Here is a 27,480-nt window from a genome sequence, read left to right as displayed (position 1 = left end):
CTGGGCTATCAGAAGGCTCAGTCTACTCTCTCTCTCTTAGCCTACAGGACTCTTCCCTGAGCAGCCTTCCCAACATTAGTCAGCTCCAGATGGTGCTGGCCGCCCTTTCAAGTATTCCTCAGGTACTGTTGGCAGCAGAGACCTCAGAGAAGAGCTGTTGAGGGTGATGCTTCAGACATGCTGAAGGGGCAATTGGAGGGGAGCTCAGTATATCTGCCTGGACTTCAACTCTCAGAGAGTAGCGCCTGGGAGAGAGGGTAGAGCCAGCATCTGTGTACCCCTTCCAATGAGATTCCCCCATCTCTTGAGCAACCCTGGAGGTGTACTCTCTTTTGGTCTCTGAGTGCGTTACGATCTCCCCCAGAGGGGTCCACACCTGGACCAACTTTAGCATCTTTTGCTTCATAGATGTGAAAATAGCCTGACTGAGTCACTTGCCTGAGGGCAAGCGGTGGCTGCTTGGTTAAGGTAGGGTTGGCACCAGGGATGCTTTGAGCCTGAGGCTGTTTACACTGCGTCCCTGGATCCTCTCTGTGCAATGCCTTCCTGTGAGCTGTTAGTCTGGCTTAACCACCTTCAGCCGCTTCCCAGGCCTCACCATGGACCTTCTATGCTGCCCCGTGATGTTAGGCTCAAGGAAAGAAGATCAGACATCTCCCCCCTCTGGGTCTGGAAGACTCCCCAGCAAAAACATGTCTTCAGAACCCCCTGCCTACCACTGCCTTCACTTTATTTCCAGAGCCCTATGTGTTGACACCGAGACCTGCAAGGCCTATGACATCATATAGGCGACAATTAGAACTATAGGCCTGTTGCCAAGGCAACAGCCGCCATATACCCAGAATTCAATGGCCCATCTTTACCTGTAATCTATGTCATCACCCATATATAACTGGGCAGCGTTTCTCCCTCTTTCTCTTTCCTTCCTTCTTCCCGCCCACTACCCCTTTCCCCATCTTAAATAAAGTCCCACGTGGAACTGTTTGGCCTGGTGTATCTCGTTGTGGCCCACATCTCCACCGCATCCCCGCGGCCTGCCAAAATGTTGGTTTTTCTACACAAAGGTCCGCCTGCCTACTCTGCAGTACAGGTCACCTGTCTGCCAGCAGTCTCGGTACCAACACTATGTATGCAGGATCTCTCTCTCTCTCTCTCTCTCTCTCTCTCTCTCTCTCTCTCTCTCTCTCTCTCCCTCCCTCCCTCCCTCCCCCCTCCCTCTCCTCTTTTTCTCCTCTATTTCTCTCCTTCCCTCCTCCATTCCTCCCTCCCTTGCTTTCTTCCTTTCTCTTCTGATTCATTAACTCTTGGTTTTTTGAGATAGAGGCTTGTTATGTAGCCTAGGTTAGCCTCAGACTCATGATCCAATCCCAGGCCTGCCCCATCCCACCCAGCTTTTCACTCCATCTCTGCTCATCACCCCACTATTTACATAACCTGTATTCTGGCCATCTTCCAGGCCAGGAGGCACTAGAGAGGTGTGCAGGGCCAGACTCACTTGTTCTCGGGTGTATTTGTGCTGGGTGTACTACGGTCTGCGCCAGCGAGGAGGGCTCCACAGCACTTCCAGCCCAGCTGCTGTGTACCTCACTGTCACCTGTCTAGAGTGTGGTCTTTCACACATGATCAAAGAGAAGCTGTGGGCTCAGCAGGCGCCTGCGCAGGAGACACACCTCTGAGCACAGAGGAACAGTTGTGAGAATTCATAGCTACACCGAGGGCTGAGGGAGCCATGTTTATTCCCAGCAGCACTTTCCTCTTATGGTACAGAGACAGCCCAGGATGCTGAGACAACGCCTGAGGAGCGGGCAGGAGAGGGGCACCTGCGTGCATACTTCATTGCTTCAGTTTTAACCATGATCCTGCTTTCCTACATATTGGTCATTAGTAACTGGAAGGAGCTGCTCCTGTGCACAGCAGGGGACACTGAGGACACTGAGGACCAGGTGGCTGGCCCTTGTGTTTCTAAACAGGTTTTTCTAAAAAAAAACTCTTGGACTTTTGTGGCTGGAATTCTGATTTCTGTCACTACCTTCTCCATAAGGCACAGCAATTGTGTGGGCTAATTTGGATCCTCTGTCTTAATTTTTAAATGTTCCTTAGCTGAGAGCCTTTATTTCTGTGTTTATTGGAGATTTACATGGAAAATATAAGTAAAAAAAAAGATAATAAAATCGCCCATAATCCTACCACTGAGGAATCACAGATGTTGTTACAACATGTACCTGCATTACGCCTAATGCTCTCGCTGACACATTCTTCTGCCTTTTTAGATGAATCTTATGCCTGGGTAACAAGAATCAAGCCTATAGTGTCTAGTTTGTCTTAAAAATTCTGGTTCCCTTTGCCACAGTGACACGGCACTTGGAGAGAGAACCCAAGCCAGCTCTCACAGACTCTCAACTTTATTATAGAATGTTTTACACTTCGTTCTGCCGCGACTTGCATTAATTACTTCTGCTAGGTTTGCACAGCAGGCCTGGGGCTGTCTGCCGCTGTACTCAGTGGTCCTATGGAGCGTAGACTGCACAGTCCACAGCGGGTGTAGACTGCAGTCCACAATGGGGCATGTGGAGTGACAGGCCCCCTGGCAAACGCACCCCCCTGTGATTATTTTTTGCAGTGTCTGGTAGGGAAGAAGGGCAATTCTTTTGTCTGCTCTGGTAAAGCCATGCCTTCTGGGGGTGGGGTCTATAATACATGTCACCTGCCCCCAAAGAGGCCTGCAGGCCATCCTCTCCCACTTGAGCGATTTCAAAGTGGTTTCGTGGTTCAAAATGGTTGTGAAAATGGCAAATGTGTCTGACCCCTTCCTTTTTTTTTTTTCAACAGAAGCCTGGGATGGTCCCCCCTCCGCCAGGAGAGGAGAGCCAGACGGTCATCCTTCCTCCCGGCTGGCACAGCTACTTGTCTCCTCAGGGCCGCCGTTACTATGTCAACACGACTACCAATGGTGAGTCCCACTCAGGAGCAGCCTTTTCTAACCTGCCTCTTCCTAGAGGTGCTTTTCGCCCTCCCTCTCCACCCTCTGGATTGAGGCTTTTTCTTGATAAATTTGACCCAAGGAAAAGTAACCTGGCATCTTAACCCCTTGGTTCTAGGAATGTTTAACATATGCCTAGGGCTACAGCAGAATCCTGCTTGTCCCTGGTGCTGGATGTTAGGGCCTGGGTCTGTATTCTGGAAGCAACTCCAAAGGACAGCTGTCTTTCAAGATTCCCAGGATTCCTGACACCTCACACCTACTTTCATTTGAACTCAACCTTAGGATCTAGGTTCTGCACTGTTCAGAAATGACCTCAGAAGCTAGTTCTATAGGTCAAGGTAATCCACATTGTCTAGGAACTCTGATGTTCTCATGGTACTGAGGGTCCAGAACAGAGACTGCAAATACTCTCTTTAATTTTACTGTAACACTCTTTTCTCAACCTAAGTATCTCACTGGCTGCTGCTTTGTGGATTGCCTGTTTAGCAATGGTGGGGCTATGTGGGGATCATTCATTCTCTCCCTTAGCACGGAGTCCCTGCCCCCTACCCCAACCCCTTGTCTTCTCCATACTCTTGCCTTCCTTCCTCTCTTCTCTCTTCATTTTTTTGAAACATGGTCTCATTTGGTTGGTCAGCTGTTCTAGAATCCACCATTTAGCCCAGACTGGTTTTGAATGCATGGTGATTCTCCTGGAACAGGAAGCCTCCCAGGTGCTAGGATTAGAAGCCTACATCCATCCACCAAACCACTCCCCACATGTCTGTGAGTTGAATAGAACTGGAACGCCATGCCTCCAAATAGTTAAAATTTTCCTGGACCTTCCAAATGACTACAATGTGGAGATGATTTTTAAGTGTTGTGCAGAATAGCTGGTCTTATTACAAGTTAAAAAAGGATACTGTTCAGGTTGAAGGCAGAAGAATAAGGCATCTGAAAAGTCCTGACCTCCCTACGTCCCCAAGGACTTCACCTCAAGAAAACCAGGAGATGCAACAGAAGGGAAATTGAATATGGTGGGCATCCTAAACCCATGTGCTCGAGCAGAAGGTGAACTTCTGCCTGTGGGTCCAGTCTCGGCTTTACCTCTGTCTTCTGTGTCCATGACGTCATGCCTCTATCTTGCCATCCGGGGCTGTGGATGTTGTTAATATGGTTTCTGATTTTGAGCCTGTGCTGAGAGGGGGTGTCAGTGAGAAGATAGGTGCGGCCAAGACACGGAGAAGCAGGCAGTTGCTGCTTTGGGTGGCTGTCTTGTCCCTGCCACAAGCCCCCTAACCTGCTTGCTCAGCAGCATGTCCTCCATGAAGAGAGGTGACCAAGGTTTCTAGGAAAAGGGAAGTAGAGCTGTTTGTAGCTGTTCTAATCTCACACTTCCTCAAAACAGACACTTGAGCAGCTCCACCATGCTCAGGGAGCCTAGATGTTTCAGGGGTGCCTGTGGCTGTTTGAATGCACCTCCCCTTGGGGAGCAACTACTTCAGTGCCGTTCCCCCCGGGGAGTGGGTGTCTGAGCGCAGATCTCCATCTGTGCAGTGCAGAGTTTGGACTGGATGAGCTCAAGAGAAAGAATTTGGGTGGATTTGTTCTTGTTTCAAATTAGGCAGTCTGTTGCAAAGAAAAATAGAGAAAGTGCCTTTCTGGGTTCTCTCTCTCTCTTTCTCTCTCTCTCTCTCTCTCTCTCTCTCTTTTTCTCTGCTAAAGAATAGTACCTTTTCAGAGTTTAAAGGCCAGTAAATAAAAATGAGACTCAAATCAACAATAAAAATCCCTAGTTGTTGGGGGCTGGAAAGATGGCTCTGCAGTTAAGAGGGTTAAGAGCACTGACTATTCTTTCAGAGGACCAGAGTTCAATTCCCAGCACTCACTAGGTAGCTCATAACTGTCTGTGACTCCAGTTCCAAGGGTCCATACCTTCACACAGACAAATGTGTAGGCAAAACACCAATGGGAGAAGTTATTTCTCTGCCATGAAATGAGTCACTTCAAGTGACATTAGCGCTTACATAAAGGCAGGTTTGTTGGGAAACCACTCTGGGGCTGGCGAGCTCACTGGTCCCAAGGAATGAAGTCAAGGAAGTCACCATGGGGAGGGAAACAGAGAGGGAGAAGAGAAAGAGAGAAAGAACACATGCAGAGAGAAGAGAAGAGAGAGCAGCAGAGGAGAGAACAAAATACCTGGATTATATAGCGTCTGAGGGAAGGGCAGCCCAGCCCCTGGGCTGGAAAGTTCAGGTTTGAGGGCAGGTATGACAGGTAGGGACCGAGGAGTGCTGGGAGAACCTGGAACCAGGTCTGCTTTGGTATGTTAAATATGCACCTCGGCTGTTTGTTCCAGGATCTAAAACTCAACACAATGCACATACATTTTTTTAAAAATTAATTTTAAAATTCATATTTAAAACCCCCCAGTCACTACTTGTCACTTATATCCTCTGAGACATTTATGTCTCTCTATCTTCTAAGCATAGACATGCCAGCGTTTTAAATATAAATTACAAATGTAATCCACTCTATCCTTTAAATCGTGAGAACAACTTATTGTAGACATCTATGCTTTGAGTGTTTTTGTCTAACTCATTCCTTTTACTCACTGTGTATTAGGAATGTGCTGCCATTAATTTAATTACTATTCTACTTATGAATGGAAACATGGCCACATTTTATACCCACAGATGGTATCTGACAGCCTTCTTCCAGGATTCTGACTTTTTATATACCGGTAGGTCAGAGCTTCCTTGGGGTTGTGGGATATAGGGTGCTCCTCAGGTTGGCAAGCAGATTCTCTAACAGACCAGGTGCTAATTAGGTTAGATCTGAAAGATCAGGGTCTCTGTCACAGTTCCTTAACTTTATCACTATAGCATGAACAGTCATGTAAGAGTACGTATGTCAGCAGGTGCAGCTATGTTCTAATAAAACTTTACATATGGCAAAGGGGGGGCTTTATGTCTAGACACTAGAATATGAATGTCAGGTAACTTTTATGTGTTATGAGATCTCACTGTTTTTAATTTTTGAACATTCAAAACTGCAAAAGATGATTTTGCTTCCTAAGGTCTCCAGCCTATGGCAGTAGGGTGGGCTGGTTGCTAGGTTACCTGATGGATCCGGTAGGGCTGGCCTCTCCTATGTTCTCTCTTTTATTGACTAATCCTAACTCCTTGATCTTGCACTCTGGGCACAGGCCAGCTTTACCCACTCATTAAGTGGTGGTTGAATTCACTGTTTATCTGCTCAATTCAACATATACTTATTGAGCCTTAAACATGTAGCATGATGAATGGCCCCTAAACTGCTCATTTGCTCATAGTGGAAGCAGGTCTTAAAGCTTTGTGCTCATGCTCGAGGGCACTGGAGTGTGTGTCCGTGTATGTTGCTGGGGACTGGACTCCACGTTCTAGGCAAGCACTGGATTGATGTGCTATATCGTCCATCCTGGAAGCAGATTTTAAATGAATACCTGCCTGATCACCCATGAGAAGGGCTGTGAAAAGGTCTGCAGTGTTTGAAGGGAGCTGTGGGATCTGTGATACTCTCTGGAACTACAAAAGACCAGGAAAGGGCAAGATGGGAAATGCCTCTCACAGTAGCCCCTGAGCATCATTAAAGATAGCTACATGGTTGGTCAAGAAACAAGCAGCTTCTCTCCTTCCAGAGCCCCTCTTGGGTTTGTTTTGTCTGCTGCCCCCTCCCATTTTGAAGGCACCTGCCTGTCTGGAGCAGAGTGCCTAGCAGAAGGGATCCTTGTATGCATATTTGCCTCCACGTCACATCCTGACTCCTGAGGCCTCTGAGTTGGTACCTCACTGCTAGATTCCCCTTTCTGTCCCAACTTCCCTATCTCATGGCATGCCCTCTGTGTGTCCAGGCTCGTGGGCAAGTCAGACCCACTCACACTGCTTCGAGCCATTGTGTGTGCACTTCTCATCCTCCCTGAGGATAATTTTCAAACACTGTCAAGTGATATTCAGGATCTCTGATACACACACACACACATACACACATTAAAAACAAAAAAACAAACACCCACAAAACTCACACAGATGCCTTACCTTTATGAGTGTAGGGTAGTGTTTGCATAGAACCTACAGTCATCCTGCTGTGGACTTTAAGTCATTTCTAATTATGTATAACAACAATCCACTATGTAAATAGTTGTTACTCTATGTTGTTTGGGGGACTAGTGACAAGAGCTTGAAAACACCCTGTGTGTGTTTTGACTATATGCAGATGTCTTCCCCTGAGCATCACAGCTCTCTGTGGCTAGTAGAATCACCAGTGCGGAACCCAAGGATCCTAAGAGCTGCCTGGATTTCTTCCTGTCCCCTAATCCCTAATCTGCCTTCCCCTAGAGGGTGCTTGGACATAACAGGTATTCTGTACAAAGCCTCGTTTACATCAGTGTCTCCTTCCTCTGATAATCTGCTTGCTTTCACAACCATTTAGGATTTCATGGAGGAAGGTCTGCACCCTACTTGCCAGGGTTGGGCTATGGGCATGCAAAACCAAATAAGACACAGACCCTACTCTCAGAGACTGCAGCTCCGAAGGTGTCAGAGACAGGCAGACACCTGCAAGCATTAGGAACCTGTCACCTGTATGTGGGGGGGATGCAAAGAGGACTCCAAGGAGGGATCCATGACAGAGGCATCTAACCAAGGTCGTAGCCCAAACAGAGGGCAAAACAACAGGAAGAAGGCAAGCCGATGGGCTTAGCAGTGCTAGAAACATGGGAATGAGCGTGTGTGTGTGTGTGTGTGTGTGTGTGTGTGTGTGACTAACGTCACTCTTCTCCCAGTGGGCAACGGGAAGCAGTGGAAGTTTCCAACAATGGCAGGAGCCCATCACTACCTTACAGCAAGACTTCTCATGCTGCTGTGTAGGGATTGGGAGCAGTAAGCACAGGGTAGACAGCCTAAATGAAAAGAGAAATAATGAGGTCAGTGCAATTTACAGCGGTGGCCTGAAAGGGGAGGGCCAAATACTGTCAGACAGGATGTAGCAGGCTGGTGGCAGGCAATTGCCTGACTCCTGCCTTTCTGCCTTGTGTGGCAGAGAGAATGGGAGATACTAAGGGGCCAGCTCAAAGGAAGGAGGTGAACCCGTGCTGCATGCTTGGTTCCTTGCTGCATGTTCAGAAAGATGACCAGCACATGGGTGGATGCACCCGTGACTCAAAGGACATCCAGGCCATTGATGAAAGTCCAGAGAATCCTGTGGGTGGGTGGTCCAGCATGCAGAGAGCAGAATGGATTCCACCCCTGCTGGCCACCATTGTGCAGTGGCCAACATACACAACTGAGTATTCTAGGGTGTTCTAGAATTTGCATGTCTTTAGAATAGTGGCACAGACACACCACCCAGTGCAAGCCTGTAGGAGAGAGCTCTGAATATGGAGTTAGAAGGGCCAAGATGGGAGGAACAAGTCCATGCAAGGTGCTGTTGTAACAAGCAAGGGAACAAAGTGCATAGAAGGAGGGGAAGGAAGCCAGCAACAAATAGAAATACAGGTACTGTTTGCAATAGGAGGACCATAAGTTCCTGGGGAGACAGATGATTTCGTGAATGAGCTAAATGCCAAGCAGGAAGCTTGGGTAGGTAAGCTGCTACAATCCTGGTTTTATGGAGACTCTCCAGTAACTCCAGCAGGTCATGCGTGAGACACTAACCAAAGTCTCATTCCCTTCACTTCCCCACTGTTCTGCCTTTCCGGGCATTTCTTCATGCAGAGTGGCTCTGAGTGCCATCATAGGAGGCCAGGGACCCCAGTGGCAGGATGCACATCTTGAAGAGGTTCTGTATTGCTCCAAAGTTGCCTGAGGTTAAATTGGGGCATTGTATATTGTGGTTCATGGCTGGTGAATTCTTCTCAATAGCATATTCTACTCATTCAGGGGCCTAGGTTAGTGTTAAGAGTCTGTGTTGGGCCAGTTTAATAAAAGAGAAAAAGGTAGGTAGCTTGAAAACCATGGAAAATCCGGAGGCTTGGAAATCCAAAATGGAAGTTCCTGAAGATTGGCTGTCCAGTGGCAGCCTGCCCTCTGGGTGCTAGAGATGGGCTCTCTTGCTGCACTCACGTGGATAAAAAGGATACGCAAGAGTCCATGGGCTCTTTTATAACAGCATGGGTCCCAAGTGAGTGGGAGTTCTCATGACCTAATCATCCCTCAAGTCCCCACCTCTTAGCACCATCCCATTGGGGACTGAGGTTCAGGGTGTATGTCGGCTGTAAGTAGCAGGACCTCTGGTACATCAGCTGTGTTTCAAGAGACCTGGCATAACAGCGCTGGTTCCCATTACTATTAGAAGCTGTGGTGGTTTGAATATCCTTGGCCCAGGGAGTGGCACTATAAGGAAGCATGGCCTTGTTGGAGTGGTTGTGGCCTTGTTGGAGGAAGTGTGTCACTGTGGGAGTGGCCTTTGGGACCCTCCTCCAGCTGCCTGGGAGCCAGTCTTCTCCTGTTTGCCTTTGGAACAAGATGGAGAAGTATGAGCTCCTTCTCCAGCACTATGTCTGCCTGGTTGCTTGCTGCCCATGCTTCCTGACTTGATGATAACGGACTGAACCTCTGAGCCTATAAGCTAGCCCCAATGAAATGTTGTTCTCTTCACAGCAATGGAAACATTAACTAAGGCAGAAGTTCCACCACTTAGCTGGCCTTCTTGATATTGTATGATAGATACTTTACCATTTGAATAATGGAGAGACATTTGAAACTAGCACAGAAAGCCAGGATCAGTTCTCTTTAACATATGAGTCACTATTTTACAGCATATTTACTAATCTTCATATGTATTAAACCAAGTCATTCTATTTATTTTATCTGTCTTTCATCCCTAAAGAAAGAGAATAATTTGAGGTAATATTTTAGCCCTGTTCTCCTAGAAAGCAGAGCCTGAGGAGAGGATTAAGTGCTAAGACCTTATTAGGAGGTAATGAGCCCCAAGCAGTAAGAAAGTGAAGGCAAGGCCAGGGATGATGTCACACCATGCAGCTTAGTGTCTGGCAGTGACATGCAGGGTGGGCAGCAGCCGCTGAGGAGGTCTGTTGACTTCTTTAGAGGGGTTGTGGAGGAGCCTACTGCACTTTGGAAATCTCCTGTTTCCCATTGGTCAGACTCCACCTCCTCGCCTAGCCCCTATCCCAACTGCTGCTTGGAGAGCTATTTCTCCATCCTTTTGGTTAGACCACCTGATTCCAAACAGCTTATCGAAAGCCTGAATCCACCCCTCCCACGTGAATGCTTCTAGTTCCAAGATGAGGTCCTAATTGAACAGGAGTCGCTTGGATAGGAACTTGAGCAGGGCTCTAACATCACTGTGTCTATATAGAGACAGCTTTAGGCAGAATGCCATGGGTGGGATTGCATCCTTGGCATTCATACAATGGGTTCAGTGGCAGAAGACCTTACTCAATACCCATCCCAAAAGGGATCTTCCAAATCATCTAATACTGAAGGCACTAAACTAAGGCTCACAAGCCAAATTCACTTCATATTTTATTGGAGCACAGCCATGTCCCTGTTCTTTACTAAGAACTAGCAAAGCCAAAACTCTTCACTGTCTGGCATTGGCAGAAAAGGTGATTGCTGGCATAATAGTGTCTAACAATTTCACATATTCAGACATGGGTTCCTCCATGTATGAAAAGCCTCTGCCCAAAGTCACCAGGCCATTGTAGTCAGGCTATGGCTACACACCCAGGCTTCAGCACTCAGAATTGGGAGCATGGGTGGTCATGACTAAACTTGGTATAAGGGTGAGTCAATAGACTCTTAGATAAGGATGTTCACTATAAATGACAATTTTAAGGGATTGTCTGCTTATCCTACAAAGTATCAAGTAAAACCCAGAAAAGCTGGAGTTTGCTTCATATCTTCTTCTTCTTCTTCTTCTTTTTTTTTTTTTTTTTTTACAAGGAATTGGTGTTCCTAAATGTTTTATTATGTTTGTGAGTGAGACTTAGAGTGGATGTAAGCCAGGGACTGAGCTCTTGTGTTTATTTGCCAAATAGTCAGTAGTTTTCTTGATTTCTTATTTTAATTTTCCTTTAAGTGAATGGATTCCCATTTGACTTTATTACACTAAGAACTAATGAGTTTCTAGGTAGGATTTCCACAAAACTAGTAATCGTGCAAACCATTCTTTGAGCTGTACTTGGTTCAAAGTAATTGGATACTTTTCCAGTCCTCTAGATAGGATGGCCCTGACAGCTCTCCCTCCATAAAAGTTGCCCAGAAAAGCATCTGCACCCAAACCATCAGTCTGTGGGGTTTTATTTCTGTCCATCTGTATAACACCAAGTAACACTAGAGTGATGCTGTTGTTTGGCATACTTGGTTGAATAAATTGTGCATTGTGCTTTTATTTGTATGAGTATATGGGCATGGAGAGCCTTTATTTTTGCTCTGTCTTTTAAATTGAAAAAAAAAATCCTTCCCTCATACAGTACATCCCAACCAGTTTCCCTCCCTCCACTCCTCCCAGTCTCCCTCCCCTCCCCCCCCCATGCTTTCCCTCTTCCTGGCCACTCCCCTTATTTTTTAAGGGATTCCCAGAGGAAAGCTGTTAAACAGGAAAGCCTGCTTTTATTCTCCCTTGGTGTAGCTTTTGCTTTCTCCTCCTGAGCTTCCATTTTAATTCGTATTGTTTAAGTACACAGCATATCTCTCATTTTCCGGCAGATTTTAAGTAATCTCTTGTTTATGGTAAAGACTAAATGAATTCAAAACATACTAACATCCAAAGACAAAGGGGGCAGACTGTGTCCTTTACTCTATCCTCAGAAGTCAAGGGATTTTGAATTATTTAGTAAAGAATGCAATACTGCGCCCCATTGGTTGTTAGCTGGAGCTGGAGCTAGCAGTCAGCAGCAAAGAGTCCAGACACCACTGCACCAAAAAGAAATATGGGGATTCTAATCCCATTTTCCCCTTCTTGATTTGTGCTCAAGAAAACTGAAACTCCCCCCCGCCACACACACACACACACTACATCACTGTCTCCACAGCCAGAGGCCCCAGTGCCCAACAATCAGGGAGTGGGTAGACAAAATGGGGTGTGAGCACACAACTGAACTCAGCTATAGAGAAGAAGGAAGCAGAGTTGACACCCCCTTCAGCAAGGATGATCCTTGAAATCATCACACCAAGTCAAGATAAACACAGAGGACTACATTCTGTGGGATTCGGTTTGTATGAGATGCCTAAAACAAGCAAATCCATAGAAATGGAAAGCAGATGAGCGGTTGCCAGGGGCTACAGGATGGGTGAGTAGCAGCTGCTAATGAGCACGGGTTAAGGTGATTGAAATGTACTATAATTAGGTAATAGTGAGGGCTGCACACTCCAGAAACAGACCAAAGCCACCCCACTGTATCACAAGATCTTACAGGTTAAGTTCTATAATACAGCGAATTACATTGCAATAAAAAATTGTTATTTAAAAGCACACATGTATGAGGATGCTGGATGCTCTGTGACATTCTTGATTAACTTTGGAAGCAGTTCCTTAGAGGCTCTGTTTGGGGATTCTTAAGGCATGACTTCTAAATTTTGGCATGTGTCAAAAGTGTCAGGGAGCACCATTTCCTCAAAACACCAAGACAGAGAGAGGGCTTGCCATACACTTGCTGAATCACAGTCTGCTTTCAGGAAAAAGCAAAACATTTTTTACTTCATATTCCTAAGTGCTTCCTAATAGTCTCCACTTACTAATTTTTTTTTCTGATTGCAAGGAGACTTACAACACAATTGATACAGACATCATTGAGTTATCTTTCTGTTACTGTGATAAAGTACCTGAGATAATTAACTGATAAAGAAGAAAGGTTTGTTAGACTTGTGGTTCCAAAGCACACTGTGGTGGGAACATGTGGCACAAGAGGCACACTCACAACATGGCAGGAAACAAAAAGACAGAGGTTGGGTTCCTAGTGTCCCCTGCTAGGGAACAGTATATACCCCGTGTGAGCTCGCTTCCTGATGTTATCATACAGGACATTTGTTTGAGACAGAATCTCACTGTGTAGCTCTGGCTGCTCTAGAATTCACTAACCAGGTTGTCCTCGAACTATCTGCTTGCTTGCCTCTGCCTCTCGAGTGCTGGGTTTAAACCCCACCATGTTAGGCCTCACCTAATCACTGAAGGCTCCACCACCTCCTAATAACACTCCAAGTTGAGGACTAGGCCTTCTCACATGACTCTTTGGTGGTATTTGTGGGGGGAAGGGATGGGTTTATCAGATCCAAACTGGTACAGTAACAGGAATAGAATACAAAGTTGAGGCATGAAGTTAAACCTGACATAAGAGAAACCGTAAAAGCAAAATGCAGCACTTGTCATCATTCTGAGGTTAAAGGTCAGATATCTATAAACCACTGAAGCTAAAGCAGAGACTCCCAAAGAGCTGCTTGAAGACAAATAACTCAGTTTTATGGTGACAAGATTGAGAATGAGCAAGAACTTGCCCAGAGAGGCCCTTCACCTGCCTGCTGTTTATGGTCCTGAGGTTGCTGGCGTAGCTTCCAGCATTTATTCTTGTCAGTGTAGGGAGAAGTCCTAACAGCTTCTATCATCTCAAAGACTTTGAGCCCACAGCTATCATCTGCAGCTCAGCATTTCCTGGTAGGAACATGTGTGCCCAGTACCCTGGCAGGTGGACAAGATGAACAAGATGAAATCCAAGAAACTTGGAGTCTGATGTGTGTAGTATGTATGTATGTATGTATGTATGTATGTATGTATGTATGTATGTGTGTGTGTACATACACATACACACATATACATATACATCATATACATCTATATATACATCATACACATCATATATATCATATACATCAATCATATACAGCAGATACAGATACAGATACACCTTAGTGGCTGAACGAGAAGTTAAGACTTCTTTTTTAATTTTTTTCTCTTTGGAAGCTTTGTTGTTTTTGTTGTTATGGTGGTGGTGGTGATGTGGTGTTTTGTTTTTTTTGGAGGGGGAGTTGTTGATTTTTGAGCAGGGCCTCTGCTTTGCTTAGGAAGTATGTGCCTGCAAATGGTCCTGTCCCTTCTCATTAGTCACACTCCAGAGTTCAGTGATCTCTCAGGGTCAGGAGTGAGCAGTCTGAGAAACTAGCAGAGCTCATCAATATGGTGAGGTGAGGCAGGATCCTTCATAATCATTAATATGATTGGCATGCATTCATTAAAGGCAAGGAATGGTAAGGATGCGGGTGTGCCCATAACAAATGATGTTTGCTTGGGTTAAACCCTTTAAAGTGTTAATCGAACATTCCCACTACAAGCTATACAGCCAAGGGAAATTGAGTTGGTGTATCAGACGTACTGTGTTTATTGAAGCATATTCACAGCAGGCACGGCACAGAATCCGACCCAGTGCCCATAGGTGGATGAATAGATAAAAGTAACATGGCACAGAGTTGCAATAGAATACTATTTGGCCATAAAGAAGATAGAGGTCTATGACCATAGCAACTAAATGAATCCACAGCACCCTGAATTATACAGTAATAAGCTAGACACAGAAAAATGAATAAGGGCCGGGTGGTGGTGGCGGTGGCACACGCCTGTAATCCCAGCACTCTGGGAGGCAGAGGCAGGTAGATTTCTGAGTTCGAGGCCAGCCTGGTCTACAGAGTGAGTTCCAGGACAGCCAGGGCTACACAGAGAAACCCTGTCTCGAAAACAAACAAACAAAAAACAAAAAACAAAAAAAAAAAAGAGAGAGAAGAGGAAGAAGAAAAGAAAAATGAATAAATATGTTCTCATTCACATGGGAGCTACTGATTTGGTTTCCTGGATGTAATGAGCATAATAGTAGTCTCAGGTCTAGGAAGGTAGAGGGAGATGGGACAGAGGGAGGATGATTTGCAAAGATGCAGGTATATAAGGGAAGTAAGTTTTAGAGTGAAAATGATCTGTGGCCCTGTATCATATATTTTACAATGAATCAGAAGAAGTCGGAGCATGCTAAGCCAGAGAGATGATAAACACTGAAGAGAAGGAACTGCTAAGAATCCCGACTTAATCCTTTGGTACTGTGTGCATGATTTCAGTTACCAGATTGATCGTTGAAAGTATACACCATTATTGTGAGTCAAAATTTGGGAAAGTGCTGGTCGATGATTAAGTTCCTAAGGAAATGGCATCACCCTGTCACAGTGGACTAAGGGACAGAGGAGGTAACAGTCGGGCAGGGCCAGAACTTCTGAAATCCAGAAGGATTGTCGCACTGAGACAGTCAGTAGATGTCTGTCCTGGCTGGTCCTCAAGCTAGATGCTGCCTGAGAAGCACCATGCACACAGAGACTGAGAATGTCTGACTAGGAACGCGAAAGGGCGCTCTTAAACGTATGGAGCCCTTCTTCTCTCAAAATCCATGAGGTGTGGCTCCACCCTGATGGAGATGAGGCTCAGCCTACTCCCTGGGACATTTCTTTGCCCAGGTGGGCTTCATGTGTGTGTTTTTCACATCCGATCTGTGGATGTTCAAGTTTGGGCCCGATGTTCAGACAGAGCCTCATGGTTTTGTATCAAGTATTAAAGATCATGGGCCAGCAAGATGGCTTAACAGGAAAAGCATTTGCTGCCAAGCCTCTTGACTTGAGTGTAGTTCTTAAGACCTATGCGATGGAGGGAGAGAACCAACTCCCATAAGCTTCCCTTTGACTTCTATGTGCACATGTGGTGTGCATGTGTAAGTAGGCAAGTGCTCGAGCACATGTATGTATGCTGACATGCTTGCACACATACATACACAGAGAGACATCCAGACAGACAGAAAGACAGACAGTGAAAAGAGAGTCAGAAGCAGCAACTTACAGAAAGTCAGGATACTATTTACCAATGCACTTGAAAATAGGAGGCAATGAGGGAGGACAAGAAAGAGAAGAAGCAATGTGAGAGAAACCGAACCTTAGTTGCAAAGGAACCTTCTGACTTAATCTGTTCTCTGCCTTTCACCCGCTGTTTTCTCATACATCTGACTTGTTAATGTGGATGAAGCGTTGCCACTCTAGGACTTGTGGGACCAAAGGGCTGGTGGGAACCTATGGCTATAAGAAGACAGACACAGAGGAGAGCAGAGAGAAGCTGTTTGAAGCAAGGTAGATGTTTTGAAGGTGAGGTTGCCGTGGGATCAGTGGGATCTATGCTGATTCGTGAGTGGGAAAGGGCCACATGACTCGCTTATCAAGCAACAAGTGTTTGCTCAATGCCTTCTCTGTGGCCAGCTCTAATTAGCCATTTGATGGCTTCTTGCCGGGTGGAGTGGGCGAATTCCATGCAAATGGCTATGAGAAAGGTTTCCTGAAGTCCATATGAGTTGTTCAAGGGAATTTTCCTGGTGGCCTGGTGGTGGTTTCCTTTCCTGCCCGCGTATACTCCAGAAGGTCCCTTCAAGCTTAAAACGAAACAAACAAACAAAAATCCTGTGAAACCAAGAATGTCAAGCTGAAAGTGTTTATCACGCACAACTGCTGACTAGTGTGCCTCTGTACATAAAGCTGGCACAATTCCCCCTCCATGGGATCCTGATTGTTGGAAGCAGATCTAGGAGTGGGGTAACAGCATTTTGTTCTTTCAATCTGAGTTGGATTCCAAAGTAGGATGCGCTTCCAAGAGGTGTGGGAGGCAGAAAACCGGGTGAGAAGTTAGTCATGCAAGGAGCCTATGTTTATGTGTGCCTAACTCCCTGTGAGCTGTGGACTGAGCCATGTGGAAGGCCACTAAGACCCCCATGGGCCTCATCATCCTTGGCTAGATCATGACCAAAGTCTTGCATGGTGGCTGTTGACTGAAGCTTCTATCCTTCTGCCATCTGCAAGTCTGAATGCTCAGAGATAACTGCCCCCAGAAGAAAGAGCTCCTGTAACCATGAGGAACACCGGATGGACTGTAAGCTCAGTGTGCTGGGAGTAGAGCCTGCCCCTTCTGAAAATGGCTCAACTTTAACTCTTCAGTAAATGGATTGGGGTTCCTTTGGGAGGTCCTGGTGATGAGCATGCAAACCCCAGGCTGCTTTGATCTGCCTGTTTGTGGAGTTGGCTGGTTTCTCTTCTATACCCTCAGAGAATCTTCCCTGTTGGGCTCATGGTTCCTTACCTGGGTCTCTCTGGCCAGCTTGCCAGTTTCTGCAGTCATCCGCTTGCTGTCGATTGGCAGGTTGCTTGGCGGTGTCTTTTTAGCCTTTTACTTCCCATTACAAAAGCTTCACTTTTTTTATTTAGTCTTGTAATGCTGACATTTTCACAACTGGTTCTCTGCTCCTTGATGGAGAAAGCATGTCTGCTCTATCACCCTTTCAGAGCTTACATCAAACAGCCTAGGGCCCCTCCAACGTGTGTGTGTGTGTGTGTGTGTGTGTGTGTGTGTGTGTGTGTGTGTGTGTAAGACAGCTCCATGAAACCTGTAAAACTCATACATACATTTTAAGATTTTCCCAACCTTCTTTTTTTTGGGGGGGGGGGCATTGTTTGTTGGTTTGTTTGTTTGGGTTTTTGAGACATGGTTTTTCCATGTAGCTCTGGCTGTCCTATAACTCTCTCTGTAGACCAGGCTGACCTCGAACTCACAGAGATTTGTTTGCCTCTGCCTCCAGAGTATGTTTTTTCTTACATTTGTGTGTGTTGAGTGTGTACCTACATGCATGTGTGTGTGTGTGTGTGTATGTGAGAGAGAGAGAGAGAGAGAGAGAGAGAGAGAGAGAGAGAGAGAGAGAGAGAGACAGTGCACATATGGAGTTCAAAGGAAACCTTACAATAATCACTTTTCTCTTTCTACCCTATGGGTCCTGGGGATTAAACTTAGGTCAGCATAGCAACCAGCTAGCTGCCTTACCTGTTGAGCCATTTTGCTGGCCTTCACCCTTCATGGTGGAAAGGTTAGGCAATGCTACTTCCAGGGCTCCAGATCAGCCTGGTTTGGTGGTGGCCATGTAATAGGGAAGCCTTTGGCGGTACAGTGAGTACGGGGCTATCTGTAGTGGCTCTAGATAAGGTCCAGGAAGGGAAACGAAGTTCCTATATTTGTCAGCAATGCCACCCATGAGAAGAGGTGGGAGTGGGGTGAACAGTGGGCGCATCAAGTTAGGAGTACTTTCTAGAGTGTTTTCATCCTGCCTTGCTACTTGATCAGTGCATGTGTAACACCTGGATGCAGACAGCTGCTGCAGCAGCTGCAGCTTGGTAGGATAATGTTCGTCCCTGCCTCTGGCACAGAAGTGCCTAGGAATTTAGCATTCCAATTCTCAGGCCTCAAAGGACAGACCTGAGAATCACATGCTGGGGGTCAAGCCTCTTGGAAGGAGTTCCTGGTGATCCTGGGGCGCTCTGAGCTCTGAGAAACTCTGCCCAAGGCTCCTGTTCAGGCTCCCCCTGCATAGATAGCATTTGTCTGGGAGGACAGGCTTTTCTGACCTCTTTATAGAGAGGGTTTTGAATCTGTTTTGGCATTTTCCTGAGGACTCTTTCTGCATTCGACTCTAGAGTTTCCCATTCTATCAGCAAGCTGGGTCTTCTCTATCCCAGTACCTTTTCTTGACATTAGAAAAAAAAAGTGAGCTGGGTGGTGGTGGCGCACACCTGTAATCCCAGCACTCTGGGAGGCAGAGGCAGGTGGATTTCTGAGTTCAAGGCCAGCCTGGTCTACAGAGTGAGTTCCAGGACAGCCAAGGCTATACAGAGAAATCTTGTCTCGGGGGGGGGGGGGGGGGGGGAAACAAACAAACAAACAAACAAATCCAAATCCAAAAGAAAAAAAAGTGAGAATTAGGTTTTTGGCTGGGAACTTCTGTACCTTTTGAAGCACTGGTTAGGATTAGGAAGGGTCCTGTGCTCTCAGAGGAGTGCGGGCTCCATTTTGCACATTGGTTGGACGGCCTTACTCAGAACCCGGTATGTTTGCAAGCACCTGTTCAGCTGCGCCTAGGAGAGACTTAATTATTTCTGGTTCCCAAAGTAATCTTAATTCTTTCTGACAATCTCCTCTTTCCTGTGAAGAGAAACACTCTCGTCAGTTTTGAGCATTATTTATAAACATAACGTCACACCTTTTACCGGAAAGTCTTCCACACAAGGATTAGCAAAGCAGAGCAGCTAGCGCTAATAAATGCTGTGTTTCTCAGAAAAGAAACAACTCAATAAGGTGCTGTGTAAGGAGACAATGCCTCTTTAGGGAGGAGGGGTTTCGGAGCAGTTGCACTGTATGATTTTGAGTGGAGAAGTCACAGACATCCTCGCTGAGACAGGGTCATGGGAAAATATCCCAGATCCAATCAGACGCCCCTGGATGGATTGACTTGTGTACAGGCTTGTGTGGCTTGTGTCTGCCTTTGAGCTGGTTTGGTCTTACTAGAGGACTAGAAAGCTACTTACGGAGGCTTTAAAAAAGGGCAGTAAACAGAGGCTCTGAGATGCGGAGAGGACTGGAAAACCAGCCCTAAGACTAAGACCTTGCGGAGCCTCCTGCCCTCTATTTCTCTCTGAGTTTGCCTCTCATTCCTCAAGAACCATTTAGAAAAGACCAGTAGTAGAAGGTGGTTATTCCAGATTCCACTTTGTAGGACTCTGAGCTGATCCCAGTAGCCACACCAATGATCTATGAGAGTTTGCTTGGATTATTTATTTATTTATTTATTTGAGACAGAGTCTGACTGTGTAGCCCATTCTGGGTTTATACTCAAGTCCCCCACCTAAATCATTCTCCAAGGTCTGGGGCTGCAGGCATGAGGCACCATAGGACCTTTTCTTAAAAAAAGGTCTTCATCGTATATAGCAAACGGTTTTAACTTTCATGATGTTGTGTAATTCTGATGGTGATTTTTCTACTTCTATTTCATATTTATGTGTGTACAGTGGGCATGTGTATATGCACGTGTTTGAATACACGTGTGTAAGGGTGAACATGAATGTCGGCACATGTGTGTATGGCGGCCCTCAGTTGAGGTCAAGACTATTTCTTGACCATTCGTTAACCTTGTACTTTTAGGGAGCCAAACCCAGAGCTTGCTCTAGGGATCCCCTGCCTCCACCTTCGGATCTGGGAAGACAGGCAAGCTGCCATGCCCACCTGGCATCTATGTAAGTTCTGGAGGTCCAAACTCTGGTCTTCTTGCTTGTATGGTAAACATCTTAACCACTGAGCCCTCTCTGCTGCTCTAATTCACATATTTTAACTTACTTTTTACATATGGATTAGCCAGCTTTTATGATTTCTCCTCTTTGATGCTATACTCTAAAAGGTACTTACCCACGAAATACAGTAATATTTCTTCTGGGTTTTGGCCCCTAAAATACTTTCTATCACTTCCCGATTCTCTCCCCTACGCTTAGAAGTCTTAACCCACGTGGAAATCAATTTCAAAAGACGTATGATAAATAGCTTTCTATTTTGCCTGTTGTTGGGACAGCATTTGCCAACTAGCTCTTGCCACTGCCCTGGGAAGCACCTGTGGACTCTGTGATGAGCTGGTTCTGTCTGCGTGGGTCTGGTGTCCTTTCCATTCCCTGTCGTCTTTATTCCTGTGCCAATGCAGTGAAGATTTCCACCCTACCCAAATATTGCACCTGTGTACTTCAAGAAAGCACTTCACAGCTTCTCCCGGGCACACTGGAAATTCTAGAATCACGATCCAGGAACTTTGGGAAAGCTGTGGGACAAAATGAGAGTTAGTTAGACAGGTGCACCATGATCTTATGACCCTTGATCGCTAGGGCATGGGTTGTGTATACAGTGTAGATCCTCTGGAGAAAGGAGCCAGTCAGCCCTGAGTGAGCTCAACGGTACAGCGTGAGCTTACATTGTGCTCCTTAACGCGGAAGTGCAGCTTTAAACCTAGGGTTTATTCCTAGGGTTTTCTATTTAACATTTTTGGGCCATGGGTGGCCCAAGGTAAAGGAAGCCACAGCGAGGAAATGCATACAGAAAAGCAGGGTGCTGTTGTTAGTAGTGGGGTGAGCCGTGAAAATAATTGTTTTACTTAGGTTCCATTTTCAGGATATGCTTTGAGGGTTTCTGTCAGCAACTTCTGTCCGTAAAACAGCACATACATTTTCTTCTCATGAAGGTGACCACTTTCATGTGCACAGCAATACACTTTCCACACTGGCCTCCTTGCTCTCCCGGCGGGGAATGCCTTTCTGGCCATATATAATTGTTCCCCGGTTGGTGGACACTTGGGAGTCTTCTCCGGGACTTTTCTACTACAGCAACAAATATTAAAGAAAAACATCTCAATTATTTGATGACACTTGTCTTCCAGTTAAAAGGAAATTTGGCAGGCACCTGTAGTCTATCCAGGAGAATCAGCCCCCTCTCTGCTCTGCTTCTCCAGATCTACATTAAGAGGGGTCACCCTAGAAGGATCATATTAATCCCATGAATAAAAACCTGATGTCTGTTAGTTTAGTTTATGTTTCTCCCATTTTGAGGGAGATTTTTAATAGGTTTTCTTATTTACCGATCAGTATAATTGGCTGTATTTTTTCTGTAAAGTATCCATGTATTTTATTTATTTATTCACTTGACATGCTGAGCATTGAGTCAATGGAAAGCGAGCACTGTACCACTGAGCTATACCCCAGCCCCTGGCACTTTTGAAGCAGGGCTGTAACTGTATTGTAAGTCACATACTGAGAAGAAAATGGCGTGCTCTCTGTGTTCGCTGGCTCTTGTCTTGATCTTTCTCCATATCTTTCTACCTGCATATACAAGAAGGCATATCATTTTTTTAAATCAGTCACTAGTAATGCTACTGGACTGAGTTGTATTGAACTGAGTCTTTGTTCATTCATCAAACGCTTCCTGACGACCTGCTCCACTCTATGTAGAACACAGACTGAACTAATTGAGAGTCTCAGCTCTCAGATTGCGCCCATGGTGGGAGGGATGGGAAAGTGGGTATATCATCAGGGTAGGAGGAAAGTCATTCACCCAGCTGCTCTGGCAGTTCCTCATGTCCTTATCCAGTGTCCCAAAAACCTGGACAACAGTGGCTAAGCAGCTGCCTGAACCAGCAGGTCACAGAGACTCCACTCAGTCAGAATGAGCGTATCCCCCACCTCTGGAGTCTTGTCCCTCTGTGTTGTCTTCAGCCTGCTCACTTTCTCCACCCTGCAATGCTCACCTTCTCGTTCCTCATGCTCAACTGTTGTAGGACAGACTGAGGACTCTGGCTTGCTATGAGTTCTCAGTACTCCGCTCCAACTGGTAAAATGTGCTTGGGCCCTAGAACAGATAGCCAAGCTTCACGTAAACAAGAGCTCTCTGAGGACAGATTTTATGACCTTGGTAGTTTTAGAAGATTGGAATGGATATAGTGAGCATTTGGGAGTTTCCTAAATTACCTTGTGTTGCTAGTGTATATCTTACCTGGTCCTAAGTTTGACACTTCCCTTGGGGCTTGTCCGGTCCTGCCAGTGATGGGACTCCATGATGATTTTACGATGGGCTCCCTGGGTTTTCCCCTTAGCTGACTCATCACTGAGGTTGCCAAATAAAAACAATCATTTCTGGGTTCTATTTCCACTGACTAAACCTAATCCTCAGGCTTGGAGTCTAGGGATCAGCATTTCAGACCAATGGCCCTAGAGATTCTAAAGCAAAAGTGGCCTCAAGAAATGAGCCAGGGGCCCTGGGTACTGCACTTAGGCTCTGGATTGGGAACCTCGGGTGTCAGACTAGATACGGTTTCCTTCTTGGCATCTGCCTCCAGTTTTGTCAAGGGCAACTCAGGGCCTAATAGCTGTGAACTGCCAGTTGGCTGTACACACCTGTTGGTTTGGCAGCGAGACATGCTTTTCTCATGCTGAAGTCAACCATCACTCCTCCTCCACCCAAGAGGGGCAGGCAAGCCCCCACTAAATGTTCTCAGGGTCCCTCAGGGTATGGGTAGGTCTGCAGGCGCTGCCCATCTCCAGACCACTGTGCAGCCTTGGACAGTTCAGAGCTGGATGTGTTAACCAGCAAAGGAGTCTCTGTGTCATACAACTACTGCCCTTAACCTTTATCTTCTGTAAGACAGGAGCAGTGTTTCCCTCCCCCAAAGAATTTCAGAGTTGTTACAAAGGCCTTGTGAGCTGCAGGACAGTGGGAAGTGGGGATCACCAAAAACATTTCTGGCTCACTAAGGGATACCCCAACAGCTCAGTCATGCTAAAGGATGTGTCCTAGCTTATCTTTATTCCTGGTGTGGTAAGAATACTTTCTCACCTCTTTCTCTGGGAGATGTGCTCCATGAAGAGATAAAAACAGAGGTAGGGTATGGTAAGACAGAGGCTTGGCATCTGGGAGGGAGCAGGGAAGCAGAGGAGGGGACCAAAGTTCTGGACAGGGTTCTTGTCCCTGAAGCTCATTGTAGGTCAGAAACTGCAGAGCTCCGTACACCTCTTCGACCCATTTGGAAGTACCAGGCTCCCAACAGATGGAAGCACACACCCTTCTCTCAAACATAACTAGGACATGGCTCACAATTTGACAGGGCTGATCCTGCAATTCTTTCCAGGAAAGGGCCAGTGAAATGATACTAGAGAGAAGCATTTGTGTTGTTCTGTTTGCTAAGGGTTCATTCCTGCTAGCAGGACCTGACACCTGTTTTGCTGTGACCTGGCACAGAAACAATCAGAGTGAAACAACCCAAGAATAGTTTCTTTATTGAGTTGCCTTTAGATGGTTCAGGAATGATCTGTCCACCCTCCTGAGAATCATGCATAGAGGAGGCCAGTTCCGTAGCTAAGGTCATGGGGATGGCCTCTCTCAGATATCCTGATTTCCCTCACTTGGGCTGAAAGAGACACCCACGATCTCAGTGGTTCCCTCACTTTGATGTCAAAGCTGGTGCCACCATGCCTGTCTGCTAAGGTCCAGGGGTGGTCTCTACTGCATTCTTGCCCTTGACACCCTGTTTCTAGTATTCCTTCAGAGGTTGCTGGGAAGAGTCCAGGATTGTCTCAATCTCCATAGGATTGGCAGGCCTGGATAGAGACAGACAGCAGAAGGCATGTGGTGGCCCAATCGAAGAAACCAGCTCAGAGGCAGTTGTCGATCATGTTGCTTTGTTGCTCAAAGCACACCATTCAGAATAAAAGCCAGCATCCTTGCAATGATTAGTAAGATCTAGGACAGACTATGGAATCCCCCAGAGGGTGTATAATACAGGTACCTGGCACCCAATTTAAGCTCAGTAGATCTAGGATAGGGCCTGAGAATTGCATTTCTAACATTTTTCTGTTAATACTGATGTTCCAGCACCCCCCCCCACCATACTTTAGGAACCATTTCCCATATTGAGCTAACTAATCTCTACTGCATCTGACCTTATTCTCCCCACCACAGCCCCCACTCATCATGTCCTCTTTGGCCATCCCATCCTTCTTGCCACTCTTAGGAGATGGCAGGCATGTTTTTTGTCTCAGGACCTTCTTCTTCTTATTCCTTGGGCCTGGAATTCTCTTCCCTCAGCTAAGTGCTAGGCTGTCTTCTTCCCAATCATGGTAAGTGGCTTCCAAGATGGCCCCCAGTGCACCCACCCCTGCTACTCATGTCCCTTCCTTTTCTAGACTCTATCAAGAGTGGTCTATGGGACTCGGCAGTTGTGATGGACTGTGAGTTATGGGATTAGGCAATAACAGACTTCTGCCTTGCTCTCCCTTGGCTTGCTGCCTCTGGGTGAGTTAGCTGCCGTATTATATACAGCTCAGTAGCAATGGTTTTGGCTTCTGTTGCCATGATTCACCTACCAGTTTCTGGGAGTCCCCGCACTAGATCCACCATGCTAAGCCTACTTCTAAGTGTTGACCTTCTGGAACCATTTGAGACAATAAACAGATCATGTTTTCAGATGCCAATTTTGGAATAATCAGAGGCATGCAATAAACACCTAATAAACCTCTTTTATGTCTTTCTTTAAGCATCCCTTTCTCAGAAGGTTTTCCTTGATCATCATATTAACAGGGGAAGAAAGATTTGTTTTGGCTCATGGTGTTAGAAGTGTTTATTCCTCATGGAAGGGCAGCCTATAGCATGGCCAACAGCAGGAAACACAGAGAGGGGGTAGGGTAAGATATGGCCACCAAGAAAACATACCAGTGACCTACTTCATCCAAGTCTCTCTCTCTCTCTCTCTCTCTCTCTCTCTCTCTCTCTCTCTCTCACACACACACACACACACACACACACAGACACATCTTGCTTGCTACTGCCTCCCAAGAATAGCATGAACTCATCAATGTATTAAGCCAGTCACTAAGTCAGAGCTCTCGTGATCTAATCCTCACTGGAAACAATCTCACAAGCATGTTCAGACATATACTTCACAGATTCTATAGGCATTTGTTAGTCCAGTCACATTGACAATCAAGATTAGCCATCACAGCTCCCTGTTAACATGATAGTATCCTTCTAATAATATCACCTATCCCCCTCATTGTTTTCCTTTTGCTTTTTCGTTCTCCAGATGTACATGTGCTCTCTCTCTCTCTCTCTCTCTCTCTATATATATATATATATATATATATATATATATATATAGATAGATAGATAGATATAGATATAGATAGATAGATAGATATAGATATAGATATAGATAGATAGATAGATAGATAGATAGAGATAGAGATAAGATATAGATATAGATATCTGATAGAGATAGAGATAGAGATAGAGATAGAGATAGAGATAGAGATAGAGATAGAGATAGAGATATATATGTAGGGAGATGATGGTCTTTGATACCACACTGTCAGATGTTTCCAGGCACAAGCAGCTGTCCAGGGAGAGAACCGTCTCTCCTGCTTAGAGACTGGGGTTGGAGCTTAAGGCTCATACCATTATGAAGATGCTGAATAGCTAGGGGTCCAGAATACATAGATTCAGGGAAGGGGCCTGGAATTGCTGCTGGTTTGTGAGGGAAAGTAAGCTGGGCTTGCATCCTGAGGCTACAAACACACATGGAAGCAGTGACTACAGATCCAGTGTCTGACTCTCAGTGGACAGAAGATGTCCTGGGTCAAGGCACTGTGGCTCCTGCAACACTCCTGGAATGACTTACATTCCTGGTGCTGGGAAATACCAAGGAGCTAGGTAACTTGGGAGAAGCTACTCCTGACTAGGGAGGGGCAGGGGCTAGAAAGGGAGATCTTAGGGCTGCCACATACCTAAGCCTGGTCACGTACTGCTGGGACCACCACTGAATCAGGAGCAGAGAGAATGCAAGAAGCACTGAAGGGGGCTTGGGAGGAAGCTCAGTTGGTAGAGTGTTTGCCTGGTGCACAGCCAGTCCTGGGTTGGACCCCAGCACTTCATAAGTTGATCATGGTAGAACGTGCCAATAAATCTTAGCATTTGGAAGGTAGAGGAAGGATGATCAGAGAAATTAAAGTTCATCCTTGGCTACATATAAGGGCAATATGGGCTACATGGGACCTTGTCGCAGAGTAGGGGTACCCACTAAAGAAAGAGAAAGGAATAAAGAGGCAGGCAGAAGAGGACTTTGAAGCTTGCTCTTGCTGTCTATCACCTGTTATTTAGCCTAAGGTTTTGAGAGCAGAAGAGAGCTACCACAGGGGCCTGAAGATGAGCTAAGCCATTGGAGGAAAGGGTGAGGACTACTTGAAGACACAAAGGTTTGTCAGTAGACCTATAACAAATATTCAGGACCAGTGGAGAGGACCAGGAGTACCTGTAGCTTCCCCAGTGGAGCTGTGTGCTCCAGTGCAGGCAGGCTTAGTCTTAGCAAGGGCTCCAAAAGTCCAGAGTCCACTATGTCAAATTAATATCTCCTACCTCACTCACTGTCTTAACTGTTTAATCATTATTGTATTGATGTATTAAACATTACGTGCTTAAGAATTTTATATTAAATTTAAAAATGCATTATTGTATAAAAGGAGTATTGTATTGTATTGTATTGTATTGTATTGTATTGTACTTTGAAAACTGAATTAACATAGCATTCAACTTTTCAATTGTGCCCTCTTCTAAATTTTTTCCTTTGAGGGCCAGGCCCTATAAGCCACTGTGAGGGAACATTATTCCTGACTGTTGGCACAGAACAGGAGAAAACAAGCTCCCTGAGCTGGCTTCACCCATGGACAGTTGTTTACGTATGTCTGGCTGCCCTGGTTTCCGTGGACAAGGTCCTAAAGGAGTGTTGCCATTAGGAGAGTGTGTTCTGTGGGAACTGCTCTCCATCAGTGTGTTGGGTGGGAAAAGAGTCCCCAGGGAATGGCTCACTCCTCCTGTTCTTACTCACTGCAACTTACACAGTGTCCCCAGCCCTTGTGATGACAGCCATCTTGGAGCTCAGGGTCCGAGCAATGGAAACTCAGAGAATGTGGAAGAGCCTTGATCTGGGACCAGATCTTTAGTCTTTAGTCTTGCTTGGACCAGTTCAGGGAGCCTGTTCACCGTAGGCAGATTATAGGGTCTTCTTTGCAGACCTGGAAATGGCTTCCCCTCTCTGGGCCATGTCACTTGCCATGATC

The 27,480-nt window shown here is 46.0% G+C and overlaps 1 protein-coding gene across 3 annotated transcripts in view; it reads left to right on the top strand.

Annotated features, from left to right (window-relative positions):
• The window catches only part of Gas7 (growth arrest specific 7), a 234,128-nt gene that overhangs the window by 142,360 nt on the left and 64,288 nt on the right, over positions 1 to 27,480 (top strand). For 2 of the 3 annotated variants that reach the window (XM_052195493.1, XM_052195494.1), the window contains exon 2: positions 2,830 to 2,950. In XM_052195493.1, coding sequence (XP_052051453.1) covers positions 2,830 to 2,950 — 121 coding nt within the window. Of the gene's footprint in view, positions 1 to 2,829; positions 2,951 to 27,480 lie in introns of those variants that run through there. The other variant, XM_052195495.1, reaches the window with a different exon arrangement.

Source organism: Apodemus sylvaticus, chromosome 10, assembly GCF_947179515.1.
Source record: "Apodemus sylvaticus chromosome 10, mApoSyl1.1, whole genome shotgun sequence".
Lineage (NCBI taxonomy): Eukaryota > Metazoa > Chordata > Mammalia > Rodentia > Muridae > Apodemus > Apodemus sylvaticus.
This window is presented reverse-complemented; position numbering and strand designations above follow the sequence as displayed.